General features: G+C 43.9%; 1 protein-coding gene across 5 annotated transcripts in view; it reads left to right on the top strand.

Annotated features, from left to right (window-relative positions):
• Positions 1 to 25,159, top strand: part of FLNB (filamin B) — a 196,956-nt gene that overhangs the window by 115,485 nt on the left and 56,312 nt on the right. For all 5 annotated transcript variants that reach the window (XM_060203030.1, XM_007521188.3, XM_007521190.3 and 2 more), the window contains exons 6-19: positions 2,044 to 2,121; positions 4,154 to 4,316; positions 6,314 to 6,511; positions 9,161 to 9,298; positions 11,331 to 11,457; positions 12,548 to 12,684; positions 14,745 to 14,938; positions 16,402 to 16,515; positions 17,048 to 17,191; positions 17,409 to 17,532; positions 18,107 to 18,267; positions 20,305 to 20,395; positions 20,687 to 20,856; positions 22,334 to 22,451. In XM_060203030.1, coding sequence (XP_060059013.1) covers positions 2,044 to 2,121; positions 4,154 to 4,316; positions 6,314 to 6,511; positions 9,161 to 9,298; positions 11,331 to 11,457; positions 12,548 to 12,684; positions 14,745 to 14,938; positions 16,402 to 16,515; positions 17,048 to 17,191; positions 17,409 to 17,532; positions 18,107 to 18,267; positions 20,305 to 20,395; positions 20,687 to 20,856; positions 22,334 to 22,451 — 1,957 coding nt within the window. The remainder of the gene's footprint in view (positions 1 to 2,043; positions 2,122 to 4,153; positions 4,317 to 6,313; positions 6,512 to 9,160; positions 9,299 to 11,330; positions 11,458 to 12,547; positions 12,685 to 14,744; positions 14,939 to 16,401; positions 16,516 to 17,047; positions 17,192 to 17,408; positions 17,533 to 18,106; positions 18,268 to 20,304; positions 20,396 to 20,686; positions 20,857 to 22,333; positions 22,452 to 25,159) is intronic.

Raw genomic sequence — 25,159 nt, 5'->3', positions numbered from 1 at the left:
CCCTTGCAGGTAGAGAGCAGGGTCTCAAACCCAGATTCTTGTGCATGGTGATATGTACACTTAACTGAGTGCACCACTGCTGGGCCCCTCTTTAAAATAAAAAAAAATTAATTTTCTTTGGGTAGAGATAGAAATTTGAAGGAAAGGGGAAGATAGAGAGGGAGAAAGATATACTTGAAGTTCTGCTTTATTGCTCCTGAAGCTTCCCCCTGTAGGTGGGGGCCGAGGGCTTGAATCTAGGTCCTTGTGCATGGTCATATGTGTGCTCTACTAGGGACGCCATCACAGGGCCCCAGAATCATCTGAAACTGCAGGTGTGTTGCCATATTGTCTCTTCCCCCAGTTGGGTCAGGACTGTGCTTGAATTGCTCCATATTTTATCTTTGATACTTGTTGTTCAGCCCAGCATCTCAGTTAACAGTCAGTAAATTCCTCTTCTTTAAAACATTTTAAAATTATTTATCATTTTTATATTTTTATTTCAACCAGAGCACTTTTCAGCTCTGACCATTGTTGGGGCCATAGTTTGAACCTGGGACCTCTTTCACTCATATCTTCTGTGCAGTCTCTGGCTACTTCCTTACCCCCCCCCCCAGTAAAATCTTCAGTCAATAAAAGGTTAAGTGAGTCTCTCTCTCTCTCTCTCTCTCTCGCTCTCTCACTCTCTCTCTGTCTGTTTCCTTCCTTTCTTTCCTTCCTTCTTTTTCTTTTTTGCTATCAGGGCTTTTTTCCACCCTCCCTTTTGTTCCTGTATCATTCCTGTTCAACTTCATCATTTTCTGATTTATTTTTTTTCTGAAAGAGGAAGAGAGATATAGACAGCAGAGCCACCACAACACTGCTCCACCACTCATGAAGCTTTTTCTTTATTTTAATAGTGATTTAATATTGACTTACAAAATTATAAAATAATGGGTATAATTCCATACCTTTCCCACCACCAGAGTTCTGTGTCCTCATTCTCTCTATTGGAAATTACATTAGTTCTCTCAAGATCACAGATATGGGTTAACTATTATTTCTACAACTATCTACACACACACACACACACACACACACACACACATTTACTTACCCATTTATCTATGATCCTGCTTTCTCTTCCTTTCTAAGTCACACCTACTATATCTGAGTGTCTTTCCTTTTTTTAAAAAAAATTTATTAGTGATAATATTGATTTACAAAATTATAAGATAATAGGGATATAATTCTGTACCATTCCCACCACCAGAGTTCTGTATCCACATTCCCTCCATTGGAAGCTACAGTAGTTCTCCCAAGGTTGCAGATATGGGTTGGCTATTATTTCTACAACTATCTGTCTGTATTTACATATACTACCCCCCCCCCCACGGTCCTACCCTTTCTTTCCTTCCAAGTCACACCCACACCTATTACTACTTCCAAGTGTCCTTTTTCTTTTCCTCTTCTCTCTTTGGGTCTTGATGGAATTGGAGTTCAGAGCCCTCTGGCTAACTTTCACTATCCCTTTTCCCTCTCTGGGAGTATGGACCAAAATTCTTTTTGGGATGCAGAAAGTAAGAGTTTTGGCTTCTGTAATTGCTTCTCCACTGGACATGGGCATTGGCAAGTTGATTCATATCCCTAGGCTGTTTCTGTCTTTCCCTAGTGAGGTAGGGCTCTGGAGAGGTGAATTTTTTGGACACATTGGTAATGTCATATGCCCAAGGAGAACCTTCTTTTTTTGTGTGGTGCTTGCATGTACAGCCTGAGGACTCTAACCTGAGTAAGGCCTTGTGCATGATCAAGTGTGTGCTTTATTGGGTGAACTACTCTTAGCACTCTGTTTCATAATTTTTATCCTAGGGAGATCCAACCTCAAGACAGTGGAGAGACTAGACTGAGTTATTCCTTTGTGTTATGTGATTTTGTTTCTATGACTTTAGGGTGATTCTTTCCTGCAGGACTGCTGGCCAGGAAACAGTGCCTCCAGTGCTTCTGACAGCACAAGGCAGAACCTTGGTGGGCAGGGTATATCCTTTACCCACACTTGGCACACCTGCCACTTCCCTTCTCTCCTAGGCACAGGTGACTCCGGACAGCGACAAGAATAAGACATACTCTGTGGAATATTTGCCCAAGGTGACCGGGCTGCACAAAGTAAGTAGAGGCATCATGGCTGATGACTGGGCTACATTTCTATATTGTTTTTCCTGCTTGAGTGTGTGTAAGAAGTGGACCTTAGACTGGCCTCTTTGAGTTATTTTTCAATTTCCTTTTAGTTGTGGAAAGTGTCTATACTGTGTAGGAAATTTGGGATTCTGATAAACCAGCCTGATGATATAGCTAAATCCGTTGAATCCATTTAGTCAGCTGAATGCAGTGACTGAGTTTTTGTTTAAACACTTTATTTTTTATAATATTTTATTTATTTTTGATATAGACAGAGAAATTGAGAAGGACATGGGGGGAGGGAGCTGTCTGCCACACTATTACTACTTGTGAAGCTTTCCTCTTGCAGATGGGGTCTGGAGGCTTGAACTTGGGTCTTTGTGCATGATAATGTGTGTACTCTACCAAATGTACCATTGCCCAGCCTGCTCTCATATTGACTTAGTTCTTTACAGTGTCAGAAGATTTTTTTTAATATAATTTTTTATTATCTCTACTTATTTATTGAAATTGATAGGAAGGGGAAGGTAGAGAGGGAGAGCAATAGAGAGACACCTGCAGCACTGCCTTACCATCCACAAAGCTTTTCCCTGCAGGTGGGAACTGGGGGCTTGAACTTGAGTCCTTGCACATTGTAACATGTGCGTTCAACCAGGTGCACCACTGTCCAGCCCCCAGGGTCATAAGATTTTCCTAGCTCTAGTTAGGTAACTAATGACTATAGATACATGCTCAGAGTATAGAGGGCCAGTCGACATTTATGGAGGCCAGTGACCACTCATGTACCTTAGAGAAATGACAAGGTGGAAGCCCCAGGCTCTTAGTTTCACCAGGGCTTTGCATTCATTTTGAGTTAGTGCTCTGTTGGCCTATAGGGCAGGGGCTAAAGGATTCTTCTCTTTTTTTCTTTTCTTTCTTCCTATTTTATTTGATAGAACAGAGAGAAATTGAGAGGGTAGGAAGAGATAGAGAGGGAGACACCTGAAGACCTGCTATCACTGCTTTTGAAGCATCCTCCCATGCGGGTAGGAAGTAGGGTCTCCAACCTGGGTTCTTACAGTTGGTATTATATGTACTTACTGGGTATGTTAGTACCCAGCCCCTGCTAAGGAAGTCTTACAAGAGTTTAGAGTGCAGTTCAGGCCCTTCACTGTAGGACTCCCTTCAACAGCACATACAGACCAATCTCTCCAGACCTGCCCAGAGTGAAACATAGGCCAGACTCATCAGACTGCACTTTAGTACATTACCCTGAATGGTGGCTGTAGCTATCTTTTAGAACACCATAAACTTAGTGGTGAGAAGAATCTTAAAGGGAACATTTATGAGGTAATTAATTTATTCAGTTCACATGAAACTCAGCCTCAATAACCCTTAAAATCCAATAAATAAGAAAGTAAATAAAGAATTCTTATGACAGAGCAAACAGTTCAGCTGACTGGGTTCTGGACTTCCGTGTTGGAGGCTCATGGTTTGATCCTTGATGCCCTGTGCCCCAGACTGGTGCTCTGGCATCACTCTCCCTCTCTCTCATGTGAAATAAAATAGATTTTAAAAAGAAAAAGAAGAACTTAAGTTTTAGATGGACATTTGTGCCATGTCTCTAGTGCATACGCCAAAGAATGCTCTTGGTCTCTTAAGTAATTCTTTCAGGTTTGAAATCCTAGAACTTGATGCTGGAGGATAGTGAATCTTCTGCAGATCCCTTATGTTGTGCCTGAGATTCCAGAGGTCCTAGGCCCAATCTCCACTTGAGCATTGTTCTTGTTTCTTTCATCAAGGGAACACACACACACATACACACACACACACACACACACACCACCTAGAGGTTCACTTATAAACATTTGTTCCTATTCTCTGCCAACAGTAAGCATATCCATTGACTTTCATATGCTAATATTATGGTCTTCATAGTCCAGAGGGTAGAACAAACACTACATGTGACTTGCTGTGATGATCTTGCTGGGTAGGGAGAGCTGACTATGTCTCAACTGTCCTATTTATGTGTCATATGTAGGTCACAGTCCTCTTTGCTGGACAGCACATCTCCAAGAGTCCATTCGAAGTGAATGTCGATAAGGCCCAGGGTGATGCTAGCAAAGTCACGGCAAAAGGCCCAGGCCTGGAGGCCTCAGGCAACATTGCCAATAAGCCCACTTACTTTGATATCTACACAGCAGGTAAGTGGCTTTCCCCTACAGACCTGGCTCCTCCCAGATCCTGAGATGCAGGCTTGGAAAGTCTAACCTTTGTCTTTTAAATTAAACAATAATTAAAATAGCTTCTTTAAATGTGCTGTTGTTTTTCTTCAAAGTCAGCTTTTTTTCTAAACATTTATACTTAAGTGTGGCTTTATTTAGTAATCAGTTAGCTTCTGTACACATTTCTGACTTGGCTCAATAAATGTGCTGATGGCAGGGGAGGGCACTCATCATCAGAACCTGTGTCTTACATTGTTGAGACCCTGGTTTTGATGCCTGGCACCACATGAGAAAGCAACAAAGACCCACAAAGTGGGACTCTGTGGGTGGTAGAATGGTGCTTTGGTTTCTTTCTTATAATAAAATAAAAGACTGGGCTAGGGAGGTGGCTCCCTGGCACTGTCCAAAAGAGAGGAAGAAAGGAAGGAAGGAAGGAGGAAAGAAAGACTATTCCAAGGAAACTGTGTTTTAAGAATTATTGACTTGAGTGGGGGGAGGGGTAGTGTTAGCATAATGGTTTATATAGAAAGGATTTCATGCCTGAGGCTGCAAAGTTCTAGGTTTTATTCCCATACCACCATAAGCCAGAGCTAAGCAGTACTCTAGTAGGGAGGGAAAAAAAAACCAGAAAACATCTACTTGGAAATTAGGCTTTTGGTGATGATTACTACTGGTATATATAGAGTTCAAAATATAATTCTGCATACCTGAAAACTATTTAGTAATTTTAAAAAGTTCATATTTATCTTTGCAAGAATATCCCTGCAAGGGGGGATAAAAGACTAATAAGACACTATTCTTCAATTCTCAGATTTTCAATTTAGAAAAATAATAATAAAAAAAAAAAAGAATGGGTAAAAAAGGAAAATCTCAGCTATGAGTCCTTAGATCATTCTTTCCTTGTATTTCTTTTCTTTTTAGAAAATACTTTTTATTATATTTATTTATTTATTGAATAGAGATAGCCAGAAATTGAGAGAAAGGGGGAGATAAAGAGGGAGACAGAGAGATACCTGCAGCAGTGCTTCACAACTTGCAGTGGTGGGGACTGAGGGCTTGAGCCCAGGTCTTTGCACACTGTAGCATGTGTGCTCAACCAGGTGTACCACCACCCAACCCCCTCCTTGTATTTGTTTTTTATTTTAATTTTTTGACTAGTAAGGCTATCACTGGGGCTCTGTGCTTGAGGATTCCTCTGCTCCTGGGAGGGATCTTTTTCTTATTTATTTATATATGGGTAAAGACAAAGATCAAGAGAAAAAGGGGAGATAGAGGGAGAGAGAGATACCTGCAGCACTGCTTCACCACTCATAAAGCTTCCCCCCCTGCTGGTGGGGACTGGGGACTTAAACCCACATTTGTACATTATAGTATGTACGCACAACTGGGTATGCCACCACTGAGCCCCTTCTACTTTTTTAAAAATATTTTTATTTATTTATTATTATTGGATAGAGACAGAGAAATTGACAGGAGAGGGAGATAGAGAGGGAGAGAAACAGAGAGACACCTATAGCCCTGCTTCACTACTTGTAAAGCTTTCCCCCTGCAGGTGGGAACCAGGGGCTTGAACCCAGGTCCTTGTGCACTGTAATATGTGCACTTAACCAGGTGCGCCACCACCTGACCCCTTCTACTTTTTATGCCATGTGTGCTTAACCCGCTGTGCTACTGCCCAACTCCCTTACTTTTCTTTTTAAAGATAAGAAGAGACAGGGAAAAAGAAACAGAGAGAAAAGAGAGATACTGCAGCAGCAATCAGAAAATTTCCCCTTGCAGCTGCTACCATGTATTTGGGGTCTTGAACCTAGGTCCTCACACATGGCAAAGTGTGTGTTCTACTGAGTGAGAGACATCACTGGGCCCCATCTTTGTTTCTGTGAGTTTGTGTTTTGTGTCTGCTTCTTCTGTGTCCCTATCAAAAACAAGCTCTTGGTGGGACCAGTTAGGCTTATGGAATGTCCTGTCTCTCATAGGTGCAGGTGTGGGTGACATTGGTGTGGAGGTAGAAGACCCCCAAGGCAAGAACACTGTGGAGTTGCTTGTGGAAGACAAGGGGAACCAGGTTTACCGTTGTGTGTACAAACCCATGCAGCCTGGCCCTCATGTGATCAAGGTCTCCTTTGCTGGGGACACCATTCCTAAGAGTCCTTTTATTGTGCAGGTTGGAGAAGGTGAGTCCTGATTCAGGTGTCAGCCTCCAGCATAGAGGCTGATGCAAACATGGCTGATCTCTGGGGTTCTGGTCTCTGAATCTCTGCCCATCTCTTCTCTGCTGAGGCCTCCGAGGTGGGAATTTGGGACGGTAATGTTGACATATTTCTGAGAGCCATGCAGTGACTGATGTGCTCACTTAATCCTCCCTCAGAATCTTAGACCAGTCTCACCCCACTATGAACTGCAGGATGGGGGGTTAGCAGCAGCTGGATTGCCTGGAGCTCCTTGGAGTGCCATTCCTTGGCTAGTACCAGCTGCTAGGTACTTAGTGTGACTACACTGAATTATTGCACCAGCCTGTGTATGTCAGGTATTGCTATTGTCACTTCTCAGCGGAGACACCAAGACATACATGAAATGTCTTCACGTAGGTCTCTGTTGGCCCCTTAACCACTGCTCAGCTCCTGCAGTCAGAAGTATTCATTGTTCTTGAGAATTTGACTTTTTATTTCTGACATTATTGCTCCTTCCCCCTCAACTTTGCTGCCTTTTCTAACCAATACTTGCTCTTCCCTATTCTGTCCTTCACACCTGCACCTGTAGACCTGGCTTTCTCTTCTGACTCCTGCCTCTGGGCCGGCCTGGACGCTGGAGCTGTCGGCTTTCTAGTTGAGAGCACCGGGCCAGAGGCACCTCACTTGGTAAGGGCTCATGTGGTCAGCTGCGTCTGTGCTGCCTGTGGCGTGGGCTGTTGCATTGCAGGTGTTCCTTCATTATCCCACCTGACCCCAAGTTCATGCTAGCATTAGTTTTATGAATCCCTTAGACACATCAGAGATGTGGAGAATTGGATGGGTGCCACCAGAGTCACTCCATTCTGCACTGAATAGCTATTCTTTTCATACTGACACTACTGTTCACATTCAGACTTTCCATGAGTGGTTTGTTTTTATCTTATTTTTATTCAAAGACACATTTAAACTCCCCTCCCAGGGAAATCCTCTCATCCTGTTGTGACTTATTTCTGCTATGCTCAGCTTTTCTCACCTTGACAACCAAAAAAAAAAAAAAAGAGAGAGAGAGATCCTAGGCAAAACTTCTGAAAATAATGCATGACTGGGAGATACCATAGTGGTTATACAAAAAAGGCTTTCATGACACCACCATAAACCTGAGTTGCGCAGTGCTCTGATAGAAAAAATACAAAAAGAACTCTTTTCATGGCATGTCCACTCATCATTTGGCACCATTTATTGTTTAACTGATAAGAATTTTTTTATTTAATGTACTAATCTCTCCTCCATTCAGATGATTTATGTAGAAGAGGCTTTACATCATAGCAGAAAACCAGTGTCACTTGCCATAAAGTACTACCACAGACTTAGGTTTATCCACGAACCACATAAAATCATCTGCAACACTGAAGCTATGAGGCTTTGGGAAGAACTTGTTTGCCAAACAGTCAGCTAGAGATGTTGCAGGGATGAGGCACTCGTTGGGAGTGACCTGCCTTCTGTGGAGTAGAGTGTCTTTTGTTTTCTAGAAGATGACACCTCTCTCTATGGGACAGAATTAGCTGTCAAATACACAAATATCAGATTTCAAAGAGAAAAACCACTTTGCAAGCAATATGACACTTTACCCATTAATCTCACATTGCTATGTATTTTATTTTTTGCAGAGAGACAGAGAGGGAGAGAGTGAAAGAGACCACAGCACCAAAGCTTCCTTCAGTGCAGTGGGGGCCAGGCTGGATCCTGTGCTGTGCACATGGCAAAGCAGTCCTCTATCCAAGTGAGATATTTCACTGGCCCACATTTCAATACTTAATGAGAAGGTTGCCCACACTGACCAATACTTGATAGGCTAACAGTGCCTTTATCAGCCTTTTGTCACACCCTTTGGAAAAGTGGTTTTGTGTGCCTCTCATATAAGGAATGTGAGAAACTATCTTTGTCCTTGATTTTTAGACTTAACAACTTTAGTTTCTATTAAATAAGACCCAGGAACTAAGTGGAGAGTCATGTGTATTGATAATCATTGCATTTACAATAACCCACATTCCAAGGACTTTGTCACTGAGAGCACTAACATTTTTTTTTTCTTCTTCTTCTTTGGCTATGGTGCTCTGGAGCCTCTTTGAGCTAATATCTGACTCTTCATGCCCAAAACAACAATGTTTACACTTTTAGAAATAACTGACCTGGACTTTGGAACCCAGTCAGACTTTATTTCTTTTTCCAGTAGACTTGAAAAAGTGCAGCCTTCCCGGTGTGAGGACCCTTGAGCATGGCAATGAGGCTTGAAGCATGCCCAGCACTTGAGCTTGACTCTCCCTTAACACTAAGAGGATCAGTGCCAGGCCTCAGCCAGTAACCCAAGAACCCAAGTGCAGCAAATCTGTGCCTTGCTCTCCTGCTTTCTTTGCCAAAGCAACCCCCCACCCCCAGCCAGCTCCTCTGTGTTGTGCCTGGACAAAGTCATGTTGTGTCCTTATTAGCTAGCCTGGTGTGCTCCCTGAATGGGGCCTGAGGTCCTGGGCAGCTGCTGCAGACTCTTTGGGCAAAGCAAACATTTTCTTGGCGGGAGGCTCTCACTCACCTTGGCTTGCTCTGCTCTGGCTGAAGGAATGAAAGGTTGAATTGATGGGAAATCTCTGCTTGCAGCCTGTAGTCCAAATGCCTGCCGGGCTAGTGGCCGAGGCCTGCAACCCAAAGGCATTCGCATCCGGGAGACGGCTGACTTCAGAGTGGACACCAAAGCTGGTGGCAGTGGGGAGCTCAGTGTGACTGTCAAGGGTCCAAGTAAGTGTTCCTTTGCTTCTCCATCTTAGACATGGTTCACAGTTGAGGTGTCTGGATTTTCTCTATTTATTTACTTATTTATTTATTTATGAGAGGGATAAGAGGAGAGAAAAAGGACCAAACATCATTCTGGTGCATGTGCTGCCAGGGATGGAACTCAGGACCTCGGGCTTGAGAGTCCAACCCTTTATCCACTGTGCCACCTCCTGGACCACTGTCTATCCATTTCTGACTCATCTATCCCAGCAGCTGTCTGGGAAAGGAAACTGATCGATTAGTAATGTCTGCCCTGAGTGAAGTGGAACATTGTTGGCCTGACAGCCTCACGTTATGTGAAAGATTCCTGGTGTAGAAAAAGCAGTGATATATAGAGCCCCAGGCTCCCCACCTGCAGGGGAGTCGCTTCACAAGCAGTGAAGCAGGTCTGCAGGTATCTATCTTTCTCTCCCCCGCTCTGTCTTCCCCTCTCTCTCCATTTCTCTTTGTCCTATCCAACAATGACAACATCAATAACAACAATAATAACTACAACAATAAAACAACAAGGGTAACAAAAGGGAATAAATAAGTGTTAAAAAAAAAAAAGAAAAAACAGTGATATAATAGAGATGGATAAATGCTATCTTTGAGCAACACCCAGAAGTGATCCCATTTGTATTTCAAGAAACCTAGGCTCAGAGAGGGAGGGTCTTTGCCAAGGTCACACAGCTTGAATTCCTCTGAGCTAGAATCCAAGCACAGTTCCAAAGCCAGTGCTTTTCCCAGCCCAGGCCACATATTATAGACTATGAAATTAAGTTAAGGACCAAATCACCATGTTCAGTGCCTACAAAAGGGAAATAAAGTTCCTGAGATCCAGTAGCACTTGTGAAGAGGTGGGTTGTATTCTGCTCCCCTCTCTCTCTCTCTCTCTTTGGGAGAAGAGAGGACAGTTTAGGGAAGCTGTGTCTGCCCTGTCCTCCTGTTTTCCACTGCAGAGAATAAGCAGCTTGGTGTTGCTCCTTGTAGAGTGCTATCAGCTCTTAATGGCTTCACTCATTGCAGTGTGTCTCACCCTCAGTGTCCTGACAGGACGCTAGTAATATTTTAATATTTTGCTCTCAGATTCCTGAATATGTATGTGTGGGAGGGGCACATACAAGGGAAGGCCCCAAAGGAAAGCAAGGTTCTAGATTGCCCAGACCTGGAGCTGTTCTGGGGTTGCCTATCTTCCTGACTGGCTACTCTAGGAGCCAAGGAAGCCATGTTTTTGTTTTTGTTTTTTTCTTTTCCCACACCTTGGATTATCTGTTAACTAAGTGTCTTTCTGGGCCAAACCTCAGCACTTCCCAGGAAACAAGCTCCTGCCTGATTCCCAGTCTAGAGTTTTGTGACAGAGCATTTCATATTTGCCCTCCGTGCAAGCCTTTCTCGTTTTGTTCTTAGCCTCTACTTGAATAAGCTATTCAGGGTCCTCTACTGGAACTCATGCTGAGGTTTCATGGGAGTTCATCTCCTCCCTCATTTGGGAGGGGGGGTGGCTAAGAAATATGACTATTAGATAAAATAGGATTTATCTTTATATATATCCAGGCAATTTAGGACCTTGTAGGTGAGAGAACTTTGTAACGCCAGTCAGCATGGGAGTCTTCAACACTTTAACATGGTGGTGGTGGTGATGGTGGTGGTGGTGGGCAGTGGTGCATCCAGTTAATCAAACATACAATAATATGGAAGGACCTGGGTTCAAGCTTGTGGTCCCCAACTTGAGGTTTTGGAAAATCTTCATGAGTAGTGAAGCAGAGCTGCAGGTATCTCTCTTCCTCCCTCTCCATCTCCCCCCCCTTCTCAATTTCTAAATAAAAAAAAACTTTAAATATTGTGAAATGGAGAGTTGTTCTTTGTAGCTTTGAAGTAGTCGTCCAGATTTTGGGGAGAGGGTCACTTGATCTTCCTGTATGTCTTATGTGCCGTGGCTGTTGCTCCTTTCTGTTTCTGTCTCTTCAAGTCTTGTTGCACTGTGCTGGAATGACAGTGCTCTTCCTTCCCACAGAGGGCCTGGAGGAGCTGGTGAAGCAGAAGGGCTTTCAGGATGGAGTCTATGCGTTTGAATACTACCCCAGCACCCCCGGAAAATACAGCATTGCTATTACATGGGGGGGACACCACATTCCAAAGAGGTGAGTCTTTAGCAAAGACTGCTTCTTCTCTGAAGCCCAGCCCAGCCCAGCCCAGCCCAGCCCAGGCTGGTAGTTTCCTGGACAGCAAGAAGACAAACCATCTGCGTTGTTCAAAACTGTTTTTCAGAGGAGCACACAGTCACTTGGCCTGTTGTCAAAAGCAGCAGAAAGTCCTCATGGTTTCAGCTGCTTTGCTTTTAGTCAATGCTGGTGGTTTGGGGCTGGTAGGAGGCAGGGACGGCAGGAAGCAGATAGGCTATATGTCTGCATGCCCTCATGTGCACTGTGATCCTCCTCCTTTCAATGTGTGCTTATGCTTAGGAATGCCAGGGGTGGGGAGCAGGGTATGTATACTGTGCTGTAGTTTACATTCAAGTCCTCGAGTACAGCCAGGGATCAAGGGAAGCTGTCTGCAGTCCTGCCTTGTGGCGTTACAATTACCCTCCTTGTGCTCATGTATCCAGTCCTACTGGAGACAGTTTTAGACTCAGAATAAACTCAGTTTACCTTGAGAAATAATCTAGACATCATAGAGTTCTAAAAGTATAAGACGACTCTAGTTTTATGTTCTGCATCATCTAAAGCGCATTCATTCATGCATAGAGTCTGACTAACCTATTTTTTTTCTCTTAGTATGAGCAAAATATATACTTGCTTGCCTTCCAGGACTCCCAACCTGGTGAGGGGTGCAAGGGATAAATAAAACTAGAGAGATGGCCCAGTGGTTTATGCAACAGAGGTCTCAGGTTTAATTGCTGACACCACCATAAACTATAAGTGCTCTGAATTAAAAAAAAGAAAAAGAAAAAAGAAAGGAAAACAAAAGATAAAGGACTAAAAGGATGCACTAGGAACTGTGACTTGAATATTGACCCAATGGCCACCCTAGTGCCCCAGAGCAACCATATAACATTGTATTGTTGACATAACAATGGGTCTGTGGTGACCTGCATGGAGGAAGGGCTAGACTGGAGACTGGGGCTATAGGTCAAAGGATCCAGCAAATGGAAAGAAGGAGCATTCCCAGTTTGTAGCTGTATTTGAACCCTTCTCTGCTTTTTCAATTCTGCTCCTCTCCCATTGATTCTAGCCCTTTTGAAGTTCAAGTGGGTCCTGAAGCAGGCATGCAGAAAGTTCGAGCTTGGGGGCCTGGCCTCCATGGCGGGATTGTTGGACGATCAGCCGACTTTGTAGTTGAGTCTGTTGGCTCTGAAGTGGGCTCTCTAGGTAAGTGGAATAAGCTGACCAGAGCTTCTGGAGGACCAAGATCATAGAGTGCCTGGGTGAGAAGTCACATTGAGTATTGGGGCTTCCTCTGAGCTTCACTACCTCTTGACCACCCAAGGCCACCTTTAGAGGTTACTGCTGAATTGCAGTTCCTGTTTTCCACTCACCCTTCAAGTTGCCCTCTGCCACTGGCATGAGATTTCACTCATTCATTCACCTGGAGGGGAGAGGCCTCCTATGGAGTTTGTAACTAATTCAGTGCTTAGACCATAGTAAGCATTTCAAATATTATTGACTGATCCTTAGTTAAGCTGGGTGAATGAATATTGATGAAACTAAAAATTTGGGATAGATGTATTTTTTCTCTCCCCCTTCCTCCAGAGTCTTTTTTTATATTATTTTTTTATATTTATTTTATTTATTCCCTTTTGTTGCCCTTGTTATTTTATTGTTGTAGTTATTATTGCTGTTGTCGTTGTTGGATAGGACAGAGAGAAATGGAGAGAGGGAGGGGAAGACAGAGAAGAAGAGAGAAAGACACTTGCAGACCTGCTTCACCGCGTGTGAAGTGACTCCCCTGCAGGTGGGGAGCCGGGGTTCAAACCGGGATCCTTATGCCGGTCCTTGTGCTTTGCGCCACCTGCGCTTAGCCCGCTGCACTACAGCCCGACTCCCCCGAGTCTTTTACTTTAGTGCAATACACCAAGTTCATTCCAAGTTGGGGCAGATGCATTTTAAAAATACTTCTAATGTGATTATTTTTGTTCAGTGGTCTATACTGGTATCACTAAACATCAGATAGCAAATATTTTAATACTGGGGACTATACACTTTCTCTCACAACTATTCAGCTCCACTAATAGAGCATGGAAGTAGCACAGGAAATATTCAACTCCACTATTAGAACATGGAAGTAGACACAGGAAATATGTCAGTGAAGTTGTGTGACTGTTTTCCAGTAAATCCTCCATTACACTATGGTATTTTCTTGTAGACAAGAGGTCATATCCTCTCAGCCTTTTCTTTCTGTATACAAATACTAGTTTGCCACATACACAAAATATCTGGAAGAAATCTTTATGTCTTTCTGCCTCATAAGAAATATTGACTTGGTCTTAATTTTCCTTGACTCTTAAGACATTCTGTGGGTGTATTTACTGTTAGGCTCTCCAGTTATTTCCAGAGTTTTACTATTAAAAACATTTGAGGGGGGTCAGGCGGTGGCGCAGTGGGTTAAGCGCATGTGGCGCAAAGCGCAGGGACCGGCGTAAGGATCCCAGTTCGAGCTCCCGGCTCCCCACCTGCAGGGGAGTCGCTTCACAGGCGGTGAAGCAGGTCTGCAGATGTCTATCTTTCTCTCCCCTTCTCTATCTTCCCCTCCTCTCTCCATTTCTCTCTGTCCTATCCAACAACGAATTGCGTCAACAAGGGCAATAATAATAACCACAACGAAGCTACAACAAGGGCAACAAAAGGGGGAAAAAAATGGCCTCCAGGAGCGGTGGATTCATGGTGCAGGCACCGTGCCCAGCAATAACCCTGGAGGAGGAAAAAAAAAACCAAAAACATTTGAGTACGTATCCTTGTATTTACCTGCATATACATAATATATTATTTATAAGAGCTCTGCTTAGCACTGGTTTATGATGGTGTGTGGGATTGAACCTGGGGCTTAACAGCTTCGGCTAGAAAGTCTTTTGCATAATGATCTGCTATCTCCCCTCCTCCTGTTTACCCATATTATTGGTTACTTCCTTCAGGTAAAAACCCAGGAGTGTACTTTCTGGGGTAAATGTTGATGTTGATTTAAGGCTTTTTGGCAGTTGCTGCCGTACTGCCAACAGAAAAGATTGCTAGTTGAGCTTCTTTATCAGATGGTGTGAAATGTATGAAACCGTTGCTGTTTCTAGTGAAGATAGCCTAAACATGGCTTAGGGGGAATGAGACACAGGCTTCCCTCTTCTGGACAATATATGGAGGCAGATGGAGTAAGATGGTGATAACATAGACTAGGCACTTTCCACCATGTAACCAAGGAGACCTTTTACCCCATTCTCCAGGGTTTGCCATTGAAGGCCCCTCCCAAGCAAAGATTGAGTATGATGACCAGAATGACGGATCTTGTGATGTCAAGTACTGGCCCAAAGAGCCTGGTGAATATGCTGTTCACATCATGTGTGATGACGAAGACATCAAGGACAGTCCGTACATGGCCTTTATCCACCCGGCCTCCGGAGACTACAACCCAGACCTGGTGAATCTACTTGTAAAATTTCAGCCCTCTCTTCTCTGTCTTCCAGCATGCTCCTGAGTGCTTACAAGTTACCGTCAGCAGCAGCATGTTGGGAGCTGATGGAGAGATCTTTAGAGTTTAGGAATGAGCCAGGAGCATTGGTAGCACTGTTAAGTATTTTCTAGTGTTAGATGTGTAACTTGTCTTTTTGATGCTTTTTTCTTTTTTAAATATTGCATTTATTTATTATAATGAGAGAAATGGAGAAAGAGACCAGAGCACTGCTCAGCTCTGGCTTATGATAAGTTCTGAGGACCTGTGACCTCAGAGCCTAAGCCATAAAAGTCTTTTTGCATATCTTTTTGACTTACTGTGTTCTTCTATAAAATGGGAATGACAATAGCATCTGTTTCCTAGAGTTTTGGGGCTAATTCAAGGAAGACAGTCCCTAGCATGCTGTTAAACATCAAGGCTGGCTGATAGGAGGAGGACCCCTGCACCCCCATCTGTGATGTTCTTGACACATATGAACAGCTGTCAGTAGACTGATGTTGATCTGGGCTGCCAGCTACTTCTCCAGCCACCTGCTGATCTTTTGTTCTCTGGAGGCTACAAACTTCTGGAATGTTTTGTATGGTTAAGGCACAGAGCCTTCAAGAAGCAGGGCATTAGGTGGTCTGGGAGGTGCCACAGTAGATAAAGTACTGGGCCTTATGTTCAGTATCTGGCATCACATATGCTAGAATGATGTTTTAGTTCTCTTTCAGTAATTTTTTCTTTTTGAAGAAGGGCACTAAAAGTGGGCATGGCTAGAGAACCCTGTGCAAATTATTACCAGTTCTCTGTGTCAACTCAGGGACCCTAGGCAAGCTTCAAGCCTTGATTCTTCTCTCTCTCTCTCTCTTAATTCTTCTCTCTCTCTCTCTTAATTATCTTTATTTATTATTGGATAGAGACAGCTAGAAATTAAGAAGGGAGGGGGGAGTAGAGAGAGAGAGAGACCCCTGCAGCTTTGCTTTACCACTTATGAAGCTTTCCCCCTGCATTCTTCTCTCTCTCTCTCTTTAAGTATTTATTTATTTATTCCCTTTTGATGCCCTTGTTGTTTCATTGTTGTAGTTATTATTGTTGTTATTGATGGACAGAGAGAAATGGAGAGAGGAGGGGAAGACAGAAAGGGGGAGAGAAAGATAGACACCTGCAGACCTGCTTCACCGCAGGTGGGGAGCCGGGGGCTCAAACCCTGACCCTTACGCTGGTCCTTGCGCTTTGCATTCTTCTCATAATGAGAGCTTACCAGTGCTGTTTTTTGTTGTTAAGCTACAGCTTTCTTTAGCATTTTCTTTCCCATCCTGTTTGGAGGTTACTGTGAAATTAGACATGCCTGGGTTGTTCTGTTCTTTCTCCATTGCCTGGCCACCAGTCTTGACATAGGTCTTTAGCTGGTACATTAGAGATGACTCACGATTGGTCCTTTGTCCCAGGTCCAGGCTTATGGGCCAGGTTTGGAGAAGTCTGGCTGCATCGTCAACAACCTGGCTGAGTTTACTGTGGACCCTAAGGATGCAGGAAAAGCTCCCTTAAAGATATTTGCTCAAGTAAGTTTCCAGGGGCCACTTGTCAGGTGACAAGATCCATTAGCATAATGCCTGGCTGCTCACCCATCTGATTCTTGGCTTCCTCATTCACATATTGGGGAGAGTAGTGCCTGTTTTCATGGGGCTATGTGATTATATGAAACTGACTTGCAAAATATGATGCTTCTCTTAGTTTATGCTTTGTATTTTCTATCAACAAGGTTCAATCATTTCAGATTTCCCTATAGATTTCTTCATATGGATGCACCTACATAGTTAATGATGGGAAAATTTGTTAATTATATTTATATAATATGAATCTAGTCAAAGGAATTTAAATTCTGGATTTGAAATTAAGTAGTATTATATAGCCATAGCTCATTTGGGTCCCTTGCTTTTAATAATTAAGTTCATTTGGAGAACATGGTACCTCATACTCCATGAAATTTTGTTGGAAGAGTGAGCCATTACTTTGCTATCTTTAGAGGCTGCAGTGGCTGCTTGCTGGAGGCAGCATCAGGGCCAGATGTTCTCAGCCTTTGCTCTTTTGCAGGACGGGGAAGGTCAGCCCATCGATATTCAGATGAAGAGCCGGATGGACGGCACATACGCCTGTTCATACACCCCATTGAAGCCCATCAAGCATACCATTGCTGTGGTCTGGGGTGGCGTGAACATCCCTCATAGCCCCTACAGGGTAGGTTGTGCAGTGGACTCCTGACCATGGCATGGAAAGGGTGAGGTCTGTGGCAGCTCTGGATTCCAAACTGTGAACCCATCCTTGGTGGGGCTTGTGAGACTGAGTGGTCTGAAGGCCTGAGTCCTCTAGACTGGCCCTAAGGTCTAACTGAAAATGTCTCACTGGATCCAAGTGGAACAGAACTTGATCCCATCTTTGTCCATGCCCTCTCTAGGTCAACATTGGGCAGGGTAGCCATCCCCAGAGGGTTAAAGTGTTTGGGCCAGGTGTGGAGAGAAGTGGACTGAAAGCAAATGAGCCCACTCACTTCACAGTGGACTGCACTGAAGCTGGGGAAGGTGAGAGAAGGATTTGCTCGATACTGTGATTGCCGCTTCCAGGGGTGGGGTGGGGTGGAGGATGTTGTTCCCTTTTCTTTCTTTCTTTCTTTCTTTTTTTTTTTATTGTATTCTTTCCACTTTATTGGGGGTTAATGGTTTATAGTACCATGTTGGCACATTGGTACAACTATCAAGTGTTTTATACCCCCCATAACAGGTGTCTAGAAGACACTCCCTCATCCCAGATCCTTTTCCACTATCATGCACTAGGACCCCAGAGACCCTCCTTCCCCAAAGTCCTTTGCTTTGGTGCAGTACAGATGTTCTTTTCATTTCAAGTGCAATGAACTTGGAGCCAGGAAATTCCGCCTGAGTAAGGAATTGTTCATTTAATTAGTCTGTGTCAGTTTCCTGGTGATATCTTTGCTAATCCATCACCCCTTCTCCACAGCTCTGTTTCCCCACTATCCCTCCCTTAGCTTCTGACAGGAACCCTCCCAGTTGCTTTTGTAGGATGATCACATAGCTGGAATTGATCGCTTAAGACATGCTGTTTCTTGTGAACCAGTGCTAATGAGCTGGTCTGTTCCAGGTGATGTCAGTGTTGGCATTAAATGTGATGCCCGGGTATTAAGTGAGGATGAAGAAGACGTGGATTTTGACATTATTCACAACGCCAATGACACGTTTACCGTCAAATACGTGCCTCCCGCAGCTGGGCGGTACACCATCAAGGTTCTCTTTGCATCTGAGGTGTGTGTTTGGGCCTGGCTTGCCTGTTTCTCTTTTTGCTTTGTTCTGTTCTGTTTTGTTTTTAAGAGACAGGAAAGGTGTTTTGAGGACTCAGTTCTGTACTTTTTTCCTCTGGTTCCTTAAAACCTAAAAGTAAAAGAAACACTGAAATCTAAAATTTGACCTTTTTCTTTCTCTCTTTCTTCTTTAATAGAGAGAAATTGAGAGGAGAAGGGGAAATAGGAAGGGGATGGAGGGAAAAGGGACCTTTAGGTCTGTTTCACCTGCAGGTGGGAACTAGGGACTTGAACCCTGGGTCCTTGTGCATGATTATGTATGTGCAGTTGGGTGTGCCAACACTCAGCCCGTGACCACTTTCTAGCAAAAATGAAGTGTAGTCTATTCAGTGATAAAAGCAGGTATTTGAAAAGAAGAAGGTTTAATCTATTATTGGTTTTTGATGGCAACAGTTAACTTCTAGTGTGCTTTTACTTTGACCTTTTAGGGAGCAGTGTTCTGTCTAAACTTTTATAGAAAAAGGAGTTTTGAAGTTAGATTGAGTTCATATTTACTTGTGATAGTGAAGATAGGTTGAGCTGTACCTAAAATAGGGAATACTAGAATCTTTTAAAAATATTTATTAATTGGGGTTGGGCAGTAGCATAGCAGGTTAAGTGCAAGTGGCGCAAAGCGTGAGGACCAGCATAAGGATACCAATTCAAGCCCCCAGCTTCCCACTTGTAGGAGGGTAGCTTCACAAGTGGTGAAGCAGGTCTGCAGGTGTCTATCTTTCTCTCCCCCCTCTGTCTTCCCTTCCTTCATTTCTCTCTGTCCTATCCAACAATAAGGACATCAGTAACAACAATAATCACAACAACAATAAAAATAGTTATTAATCAATGAGAGAGGGGAAGAAAATCAGAATATAACTGTGCCACATTTGACACTGGGAATTGAACTCAGGTGCAACAACTGTACCCATTGTACCTCCTCCCACAGAAATAATAGAATCTTGGTGATTCAGATTCAACTTATTTGAAATAGGATCCTCAGGAGAAAGTTTTGTGTTACAGGTAAACCATTAAAGTTAAAGCAGTTGCCTTCATCCAGTTAATCAGTTCTGCCTTTCTTTTGACATTTTGTAACATTCTCACTACTCAGCTCTGGCTTATGGTGGTGCAGGGGATTGAACCTGGGATTTTGGAGCCTTGGGCATGAGAGTCTGTTTGCATAACCATTATGCTATCTACCCCTGCCCTCAATATTCATTGAAAAATTAAAGCCATATATTTCTGATCAGTTCCTTAACTTTCCCAAAATTTAGTTCTCAGCTGTCCCTGGAGGACATTTCCTGATTCCATACATTGTTCTCCTTCCTTCCTTCCTTCCTTCCTTCCTTCCTTCCTTCCTTCCTTCCTTCCTTCCATCCTTTTTCTCCTCTTCCTTCTTGTTTTAAATATTATCTTTTTTTTTACTGGATAGAGAGTCAGAAATTGAGAGGGGAGGGAGAGAAAGAGAGACGTCTGCTGCACTGCGTCACTACTTGCAAAGCTTTCTCCCTGCTCGTGGGGACCGGAGGCTTAAACCCAAGTCCTCGGACATTGTAACATATAAGCTTAACCAGGTGTAACATCATCCGCCCTCGTCCTCCTCCTCCTCTTCCTTCTTCTTTTCTTCTCCCCTTCTCTTCTCCTCTCCTCTCCTCTTCCCTTCCCTCCCCTCTCCTCTCTTCCCTTCCCTCCCCTCTCCTCTTTTCCCTTCCCCTCCCCTTCCTTCCCCTCCCCTCCCTTCCTCTCCTTCTCCTCTCTCTCTCTCTTGCCCTCTCTATGTCAAAGCCTATAATTTCAGGGTCCAGACATTAATTAATAGTCCATTAGCTGACCATAATAGCCCATACCTGATGCTAGAGTGTGAAGATTTGAGCTAGAGTAATAGAAGTCTGTTCATGCCACCCACCAAAAGTCTACACTGTCTGAGGTTTCTCCCTTCTTTTTGGACAAAAATTTTCCCTCTGATGGTTGCTTCAGGTACTTTCCTGAAACATTGTCTCTGCTACAGGAAATCCCCGCCAGTCCTTTCAGAGTCAAAGTTGACCCTTCCCATGATGCCAGTAAAGTGAAGGCAGAAGGCCCAGGACTCAGCAGAGCAGGTAAGAGGATGTGTGGGAGGCCATTTTGGAGGCCTTGTGTAGGCCAGTGGCAATAGGGATATTTGGTGTAGTACCTTGAGCAGTGCCTCTCCACTGAAGGCAGGGCTTCTCTTTAGGGCTCAGTCCACCTGACTGAGCTGTTGACAGGTCTGAAAGCCACCAACTCACCCCTTTGTGGCTGGCTATCTAGGTAGAGCTGGTGTTGTTGAACCTGTCAGACTGGTTGTAAAAGTGAAACCACTCCAATTAAGCCTGTCTTCTTATTTATCATTACATCTTACATCCGTCTAGGTGTGGAAAACGGGAAACCAACCCACTTCACTGTCTATACCAAAGGGGCTGGGAAAGCCCCACTCAATGTGCAGTTTAGCAGCCCCCTTCCTGGCGATGCAGTGAAGGATTTGGACATCATCGACAACTATGACTACTCCCACACCGTTAAATATACACCCACACAGCAGGTATGATCCTTCCCTTCCACCATCCAGCCCCCTGTCTTTTCTGTGCTATTCTGGGTTATCTTTGGACACCAAGGGTGTATAATCTCCTCTGCTAAAGTCCGCTGACAGGAATAGTTCTCTTGTGTCTTTCCTCTTGAACTTCTCTGGGAGCACTGCAAAAACAACAACAAAATATTTGGTTGGTTTTATCTGGAGGGTTTGAAGAGTTCAGTTCAAGCAGGAAGCTAACTTGTACCACCCCACCCTACTTGCCTACCTCCACTCTGGTTTTTCACAGAGAAAATAGCACCTTAGTCCTGATGGCTGAAGTAACAAATCAGTTCCTGCCTTAAGCATTTGATGTTTGACACTGGCTGACTCTGGCTTCTTCATGTCTTACCGTGAAATGTTATCCCTTGAGGCAGAGAACTAGTTGGTTTTATGTATGGCACTAATAAGTCCTGGAAAAAATACCCCCCTCCCCCACTCCAAACAGCCAAATTGTTTCTTGGCTTTCTTCTTTTTGATTAGAAAAGGGATATGGGAAAATGCACACAGGCCAGAACCTCAGCCTTTCACACTCCATTAGCAACAGTTTTACCCTGGGAGTACATTCCAGCCTGGCAGATCCTGCGGGGGGGGGGGGGTTTGTCTTCTCTCTCTCCCACACCCTCTTACATATTGTGTGCATTTGAGGCCAGAGGAATCTGAATTTGCTGAAACAACCACCCACTTTCACAGTGCTTTGCTTCAGAGAGGGAGGGTGCAACCAAACACGGAGAGAGGGAGCCCCTAGTGATGGACCAGGACAGACCAGGGAAGAACTATGGTGGCACATGTGGTTGTGCCACACCTCTCTGACCACCAACGCTACAAGCAGAGGACTTGCCAGACTCACAGGCACCCTCACACTCACAGTGCTGTTTGACTAAACATGGACAGTGGGCTTTGAGCAGCTCCAGATGGACTCCTGCAAGTCCCTTTCATGGCATGGTGGCCTGAAATTAATTTTTCAGGACAGAGCACAACAATGGTTCTGTTTGGCTGGATGCCTTCTGACCACAACTTTTTTGAAGGGCTGGGTTAGGTGGTGGGTGGCTGAACTGTTAGGAAATGGGTTCGGGCGTCATGGATGACACCCAGCTCTGACTTTACTTTGCAGTAAAGTAACTTGGGCTGAGCGGCTTTTTCTCTCCTTAACCATATTTTCCCTCCTTGGAAAGTGGGAACTAGGCAAGGAAAAGCCTACAGGTATATAGCAGTGAGTTCCTTACATTTTCCCTGCTGTTATTAGACCTCTTGTTTTATCTGATTTCTCTCTATCCTTGCCATGGTGCCAAACACTTAGAGAAATGTCTAAGGTTCTTCCTTTATCCATCTACTTGAGCCCAGGACCCCCGAGTCTCGGAAGTATGAAAAATTGGAGGACAAGTTAAAACCTCAAGCTGGTAGGTGACCCCAAGCTCCATGGTGAGTGTGGCTTTCTCTCTCATTACAGGGCAATATGCAGGTACTGGTGATGTATGGTGGTGATCCTGTCCCTAAAAGCCCTTTTACTGTGGGTGTTGCTGCTCCACTGGATCTGAGCAAGATAAAAATCAGTGGACTAGAAAATAGTAAGTATGGGGTATGGGAGATAGCATAATGGATATGCAAAGAGACCCTCATGCCTAAGACTTTGAAGTTCCAGATTCAACCCCCCCCATACCACCATAAGCCAGAGCTGAGCAGTGCTCTGTTAAAAAAAAAAAAGAGAGAGAGAGAGAGAGACAGAGAGAGAAAGAAAACAGTAAGTATATGCATGGAAGAGAGTTACCCTCTAAAGACTACAGTCCTCGACTACTGATTAGACTCCCTTCAAAAGATAAATTGCAGAGGGGTCGGGGGTGGGGGGAGAGCTCAGTGGGTAAGGTATACGCTTTATGCTGGAGTCACTGGGTTCAACCCCTGTCACTGCATGGTAGCAGCATGGACAGTATGGAAATGGGGGGACTTCATAGATGGTGGAGTGTTGGTTTGCTATTTCTCCCACTTTAGCTCTTTCCCTCTCCCCTCTCAAAGGTTATAGAATTTTTGAAAATTAGGGTGTGGAGATTACTCAGAGGTATTGTATATGTCTGAGGCCATTGATTCATATACTGGAACCAAATTTTTTTTTTTCTAAGTCTCTGGGCTAGATAATTTCTTTCTTTTTTAAATTTATTTTTATTTAAGAAAGGATAAATTAACAAAACCATAGGGTAGGGGGTACAACTCCACACAATTCTTACCACCCAATATCCATATCCCATCCCCTCCCCTGATATCTTTCCCATTCTCTATCACTCTGGGAGTATGGACCCAGGGTCGTTGTGGGTTGCAGAAGGTGGAAGGTCTGGCTTCTGTAATTGCTTCCTCGCTGAACATGGGCGTTGACTGGTTTTAAGAAAGACAGTTTGCAGAGGCACAAATTTTGCAGTCATACTGACTTGGACTTGAATTGGACCATGTTGGCAGGGCGGTAGGAGGGCTTTCTATGACTACCTGCTGATCCATCTCAATGCACCTCACTTTTTCCATTTGCACAGTGCAGGTAGGTGGACAAGTGTATTTAGGTGCACATGAAATGTTTGCTTTTTATTGTTTTTTTTTTTTTTTTTTTTGCCTCCAGGGTTATTGCTGGGGTTCGGTGCCTGAATCCACTGCTCCTGTGGCCATTTTTTCATTTTTATTTTTCTTCATAGGACACAGAATAATCGAGAGGGGGGAAAAAATAGGGAGAAAGATAGACACCTGCAGACCTGCTTCACTGCTTGTGAAGCGCCCCCCACCCCATGCAGGTGGGAAGCCAGGGGCTCAAACTGAGATCCTTGCACTTCATACTATGTGTGCTTAACACAGTGTGCCAACACCCAGCCCCCAATTTTGTGAAATTTAAGGAGCTTATAGCAATAATTCAGGTATGTAGCCTTCAGTAATTGCTAATATTGCAGTGGGTTGTTCTCATTACAAGGAAAATTTGGGGCACACTGCTTTCCTGCATGCTTTTGCTTCATTTTGTTTTGAGAGAGGCAGAGAGACCACAACAGTGAAACTCCCTCAGTGTGGTAAAGGCTGGACTCAAACCTGGGTCATGCACATGGTAAAAGCTTTTCTGAAAGTTTTCACTGTGACAACTGTCTGTGGTCAGTGAGTCCACAGTAGGGTGGATAGACAAGGATAGAAGCCACCTCCCTGGTATTCATAAACCACAAATATTCTACAGTCCTTCATCCCATTCCCTTTAACTTAGTAGGTAGCTTTTTACTATATGCTCATTTAATTGATTGTTGGTTTTCAGTCCTCTTATTATTTTTTTAATCTGGGAAGATTTCAATCATATATAAGTTAAGAGAATAGCACAGTGTGAGTACTGGTATACTTATCACTCAGCTTTATACTTTATCACGTACTCCTAAGAATACTTGGGTGGAATTTCTCAGAAATATAGCTCACCTGGAGGGTGCCTGCTTTGCCATCCAGAGTCAAGCCTGGCCCTGCTACACTGGGAGAAGCTCTTGTGCTGTGGTCTTTTTCCCTGCCTTCTCCTATCTACCTGTCCCTATCTGGAAAAAGTCAACTCTAAATAACTAAGTTCTGAAAATGCCATAAAATTTAACTTTTCACACACACAATACATGAATCCATTATTTTTATCTAAAGGGCATCACAGTTAGGAGTCATGTTCACTTTAACCTTTACCTCTCCACCTCCTTAGAGTTAATCAAAGTTACCAGTTTGTTCTCTGCCTCCCACACCTTCTCTCTGCTTTTATATGGGCAGGTGTGCTAGCAGGAAGCCATTGGTGTTATTTTGCATCAGGTCATCCTGCTTCCTATGTTGCTATTGGCAGTGCATCTTGGAGAACTTCCATATTCATGTACCCTGGCTGGTTACTGCTGAGTGGCCACATCTGGCTGTACCTTGGTGGCACACACATTTAGTTTTAATGTCTTAGGGGGCTCAACAGGTCCCCTCAGGGCAGACCTCTTGTTGTACTTTCTCCAGACCCTGAGTCGTGAATAAGGCCAGTTCCTGTCTCTGGGAGCCAGCCATCTGAGCACAGAAACAGTCCCCACTCAACTCCTTCATGTGTCCACTTGCCACTCCTTTTCACACTGCAGACTTTGACTCCAGACCTAGAGAAGCACATTGCTAATTAGGAAAAACCTCTGGGATGTGGAGCTCAGAGGCCTCTGTGCTTTTGTGGTCAGGACATGTTAATATTGGCATATCCAGTGTTGTCCAAGTCAGTATTTCTTTGGGCTATGGTAGAGACCTTATGCTATTGTTTTGATTTAAAGTT

The sequence above is a fragment of the Erinaceus europaeus genome, chromosome 12, assembly GCF_950295315.1.
Source record: "Erinaceus europaeus chromosome 12, mEriEur2.1, whole genome shotgun sequence".
NCBI lineage: Eukaryota > Metazoa > Chordata > Mammalia > Eulipotyphla > Erinaceidae > Erinaceus > Erinaceus europaeus.
Note: the sequence above shows the minus strand (reverse complement) of the source record. Positions and strands in the feature narration are given on the sequence as shown.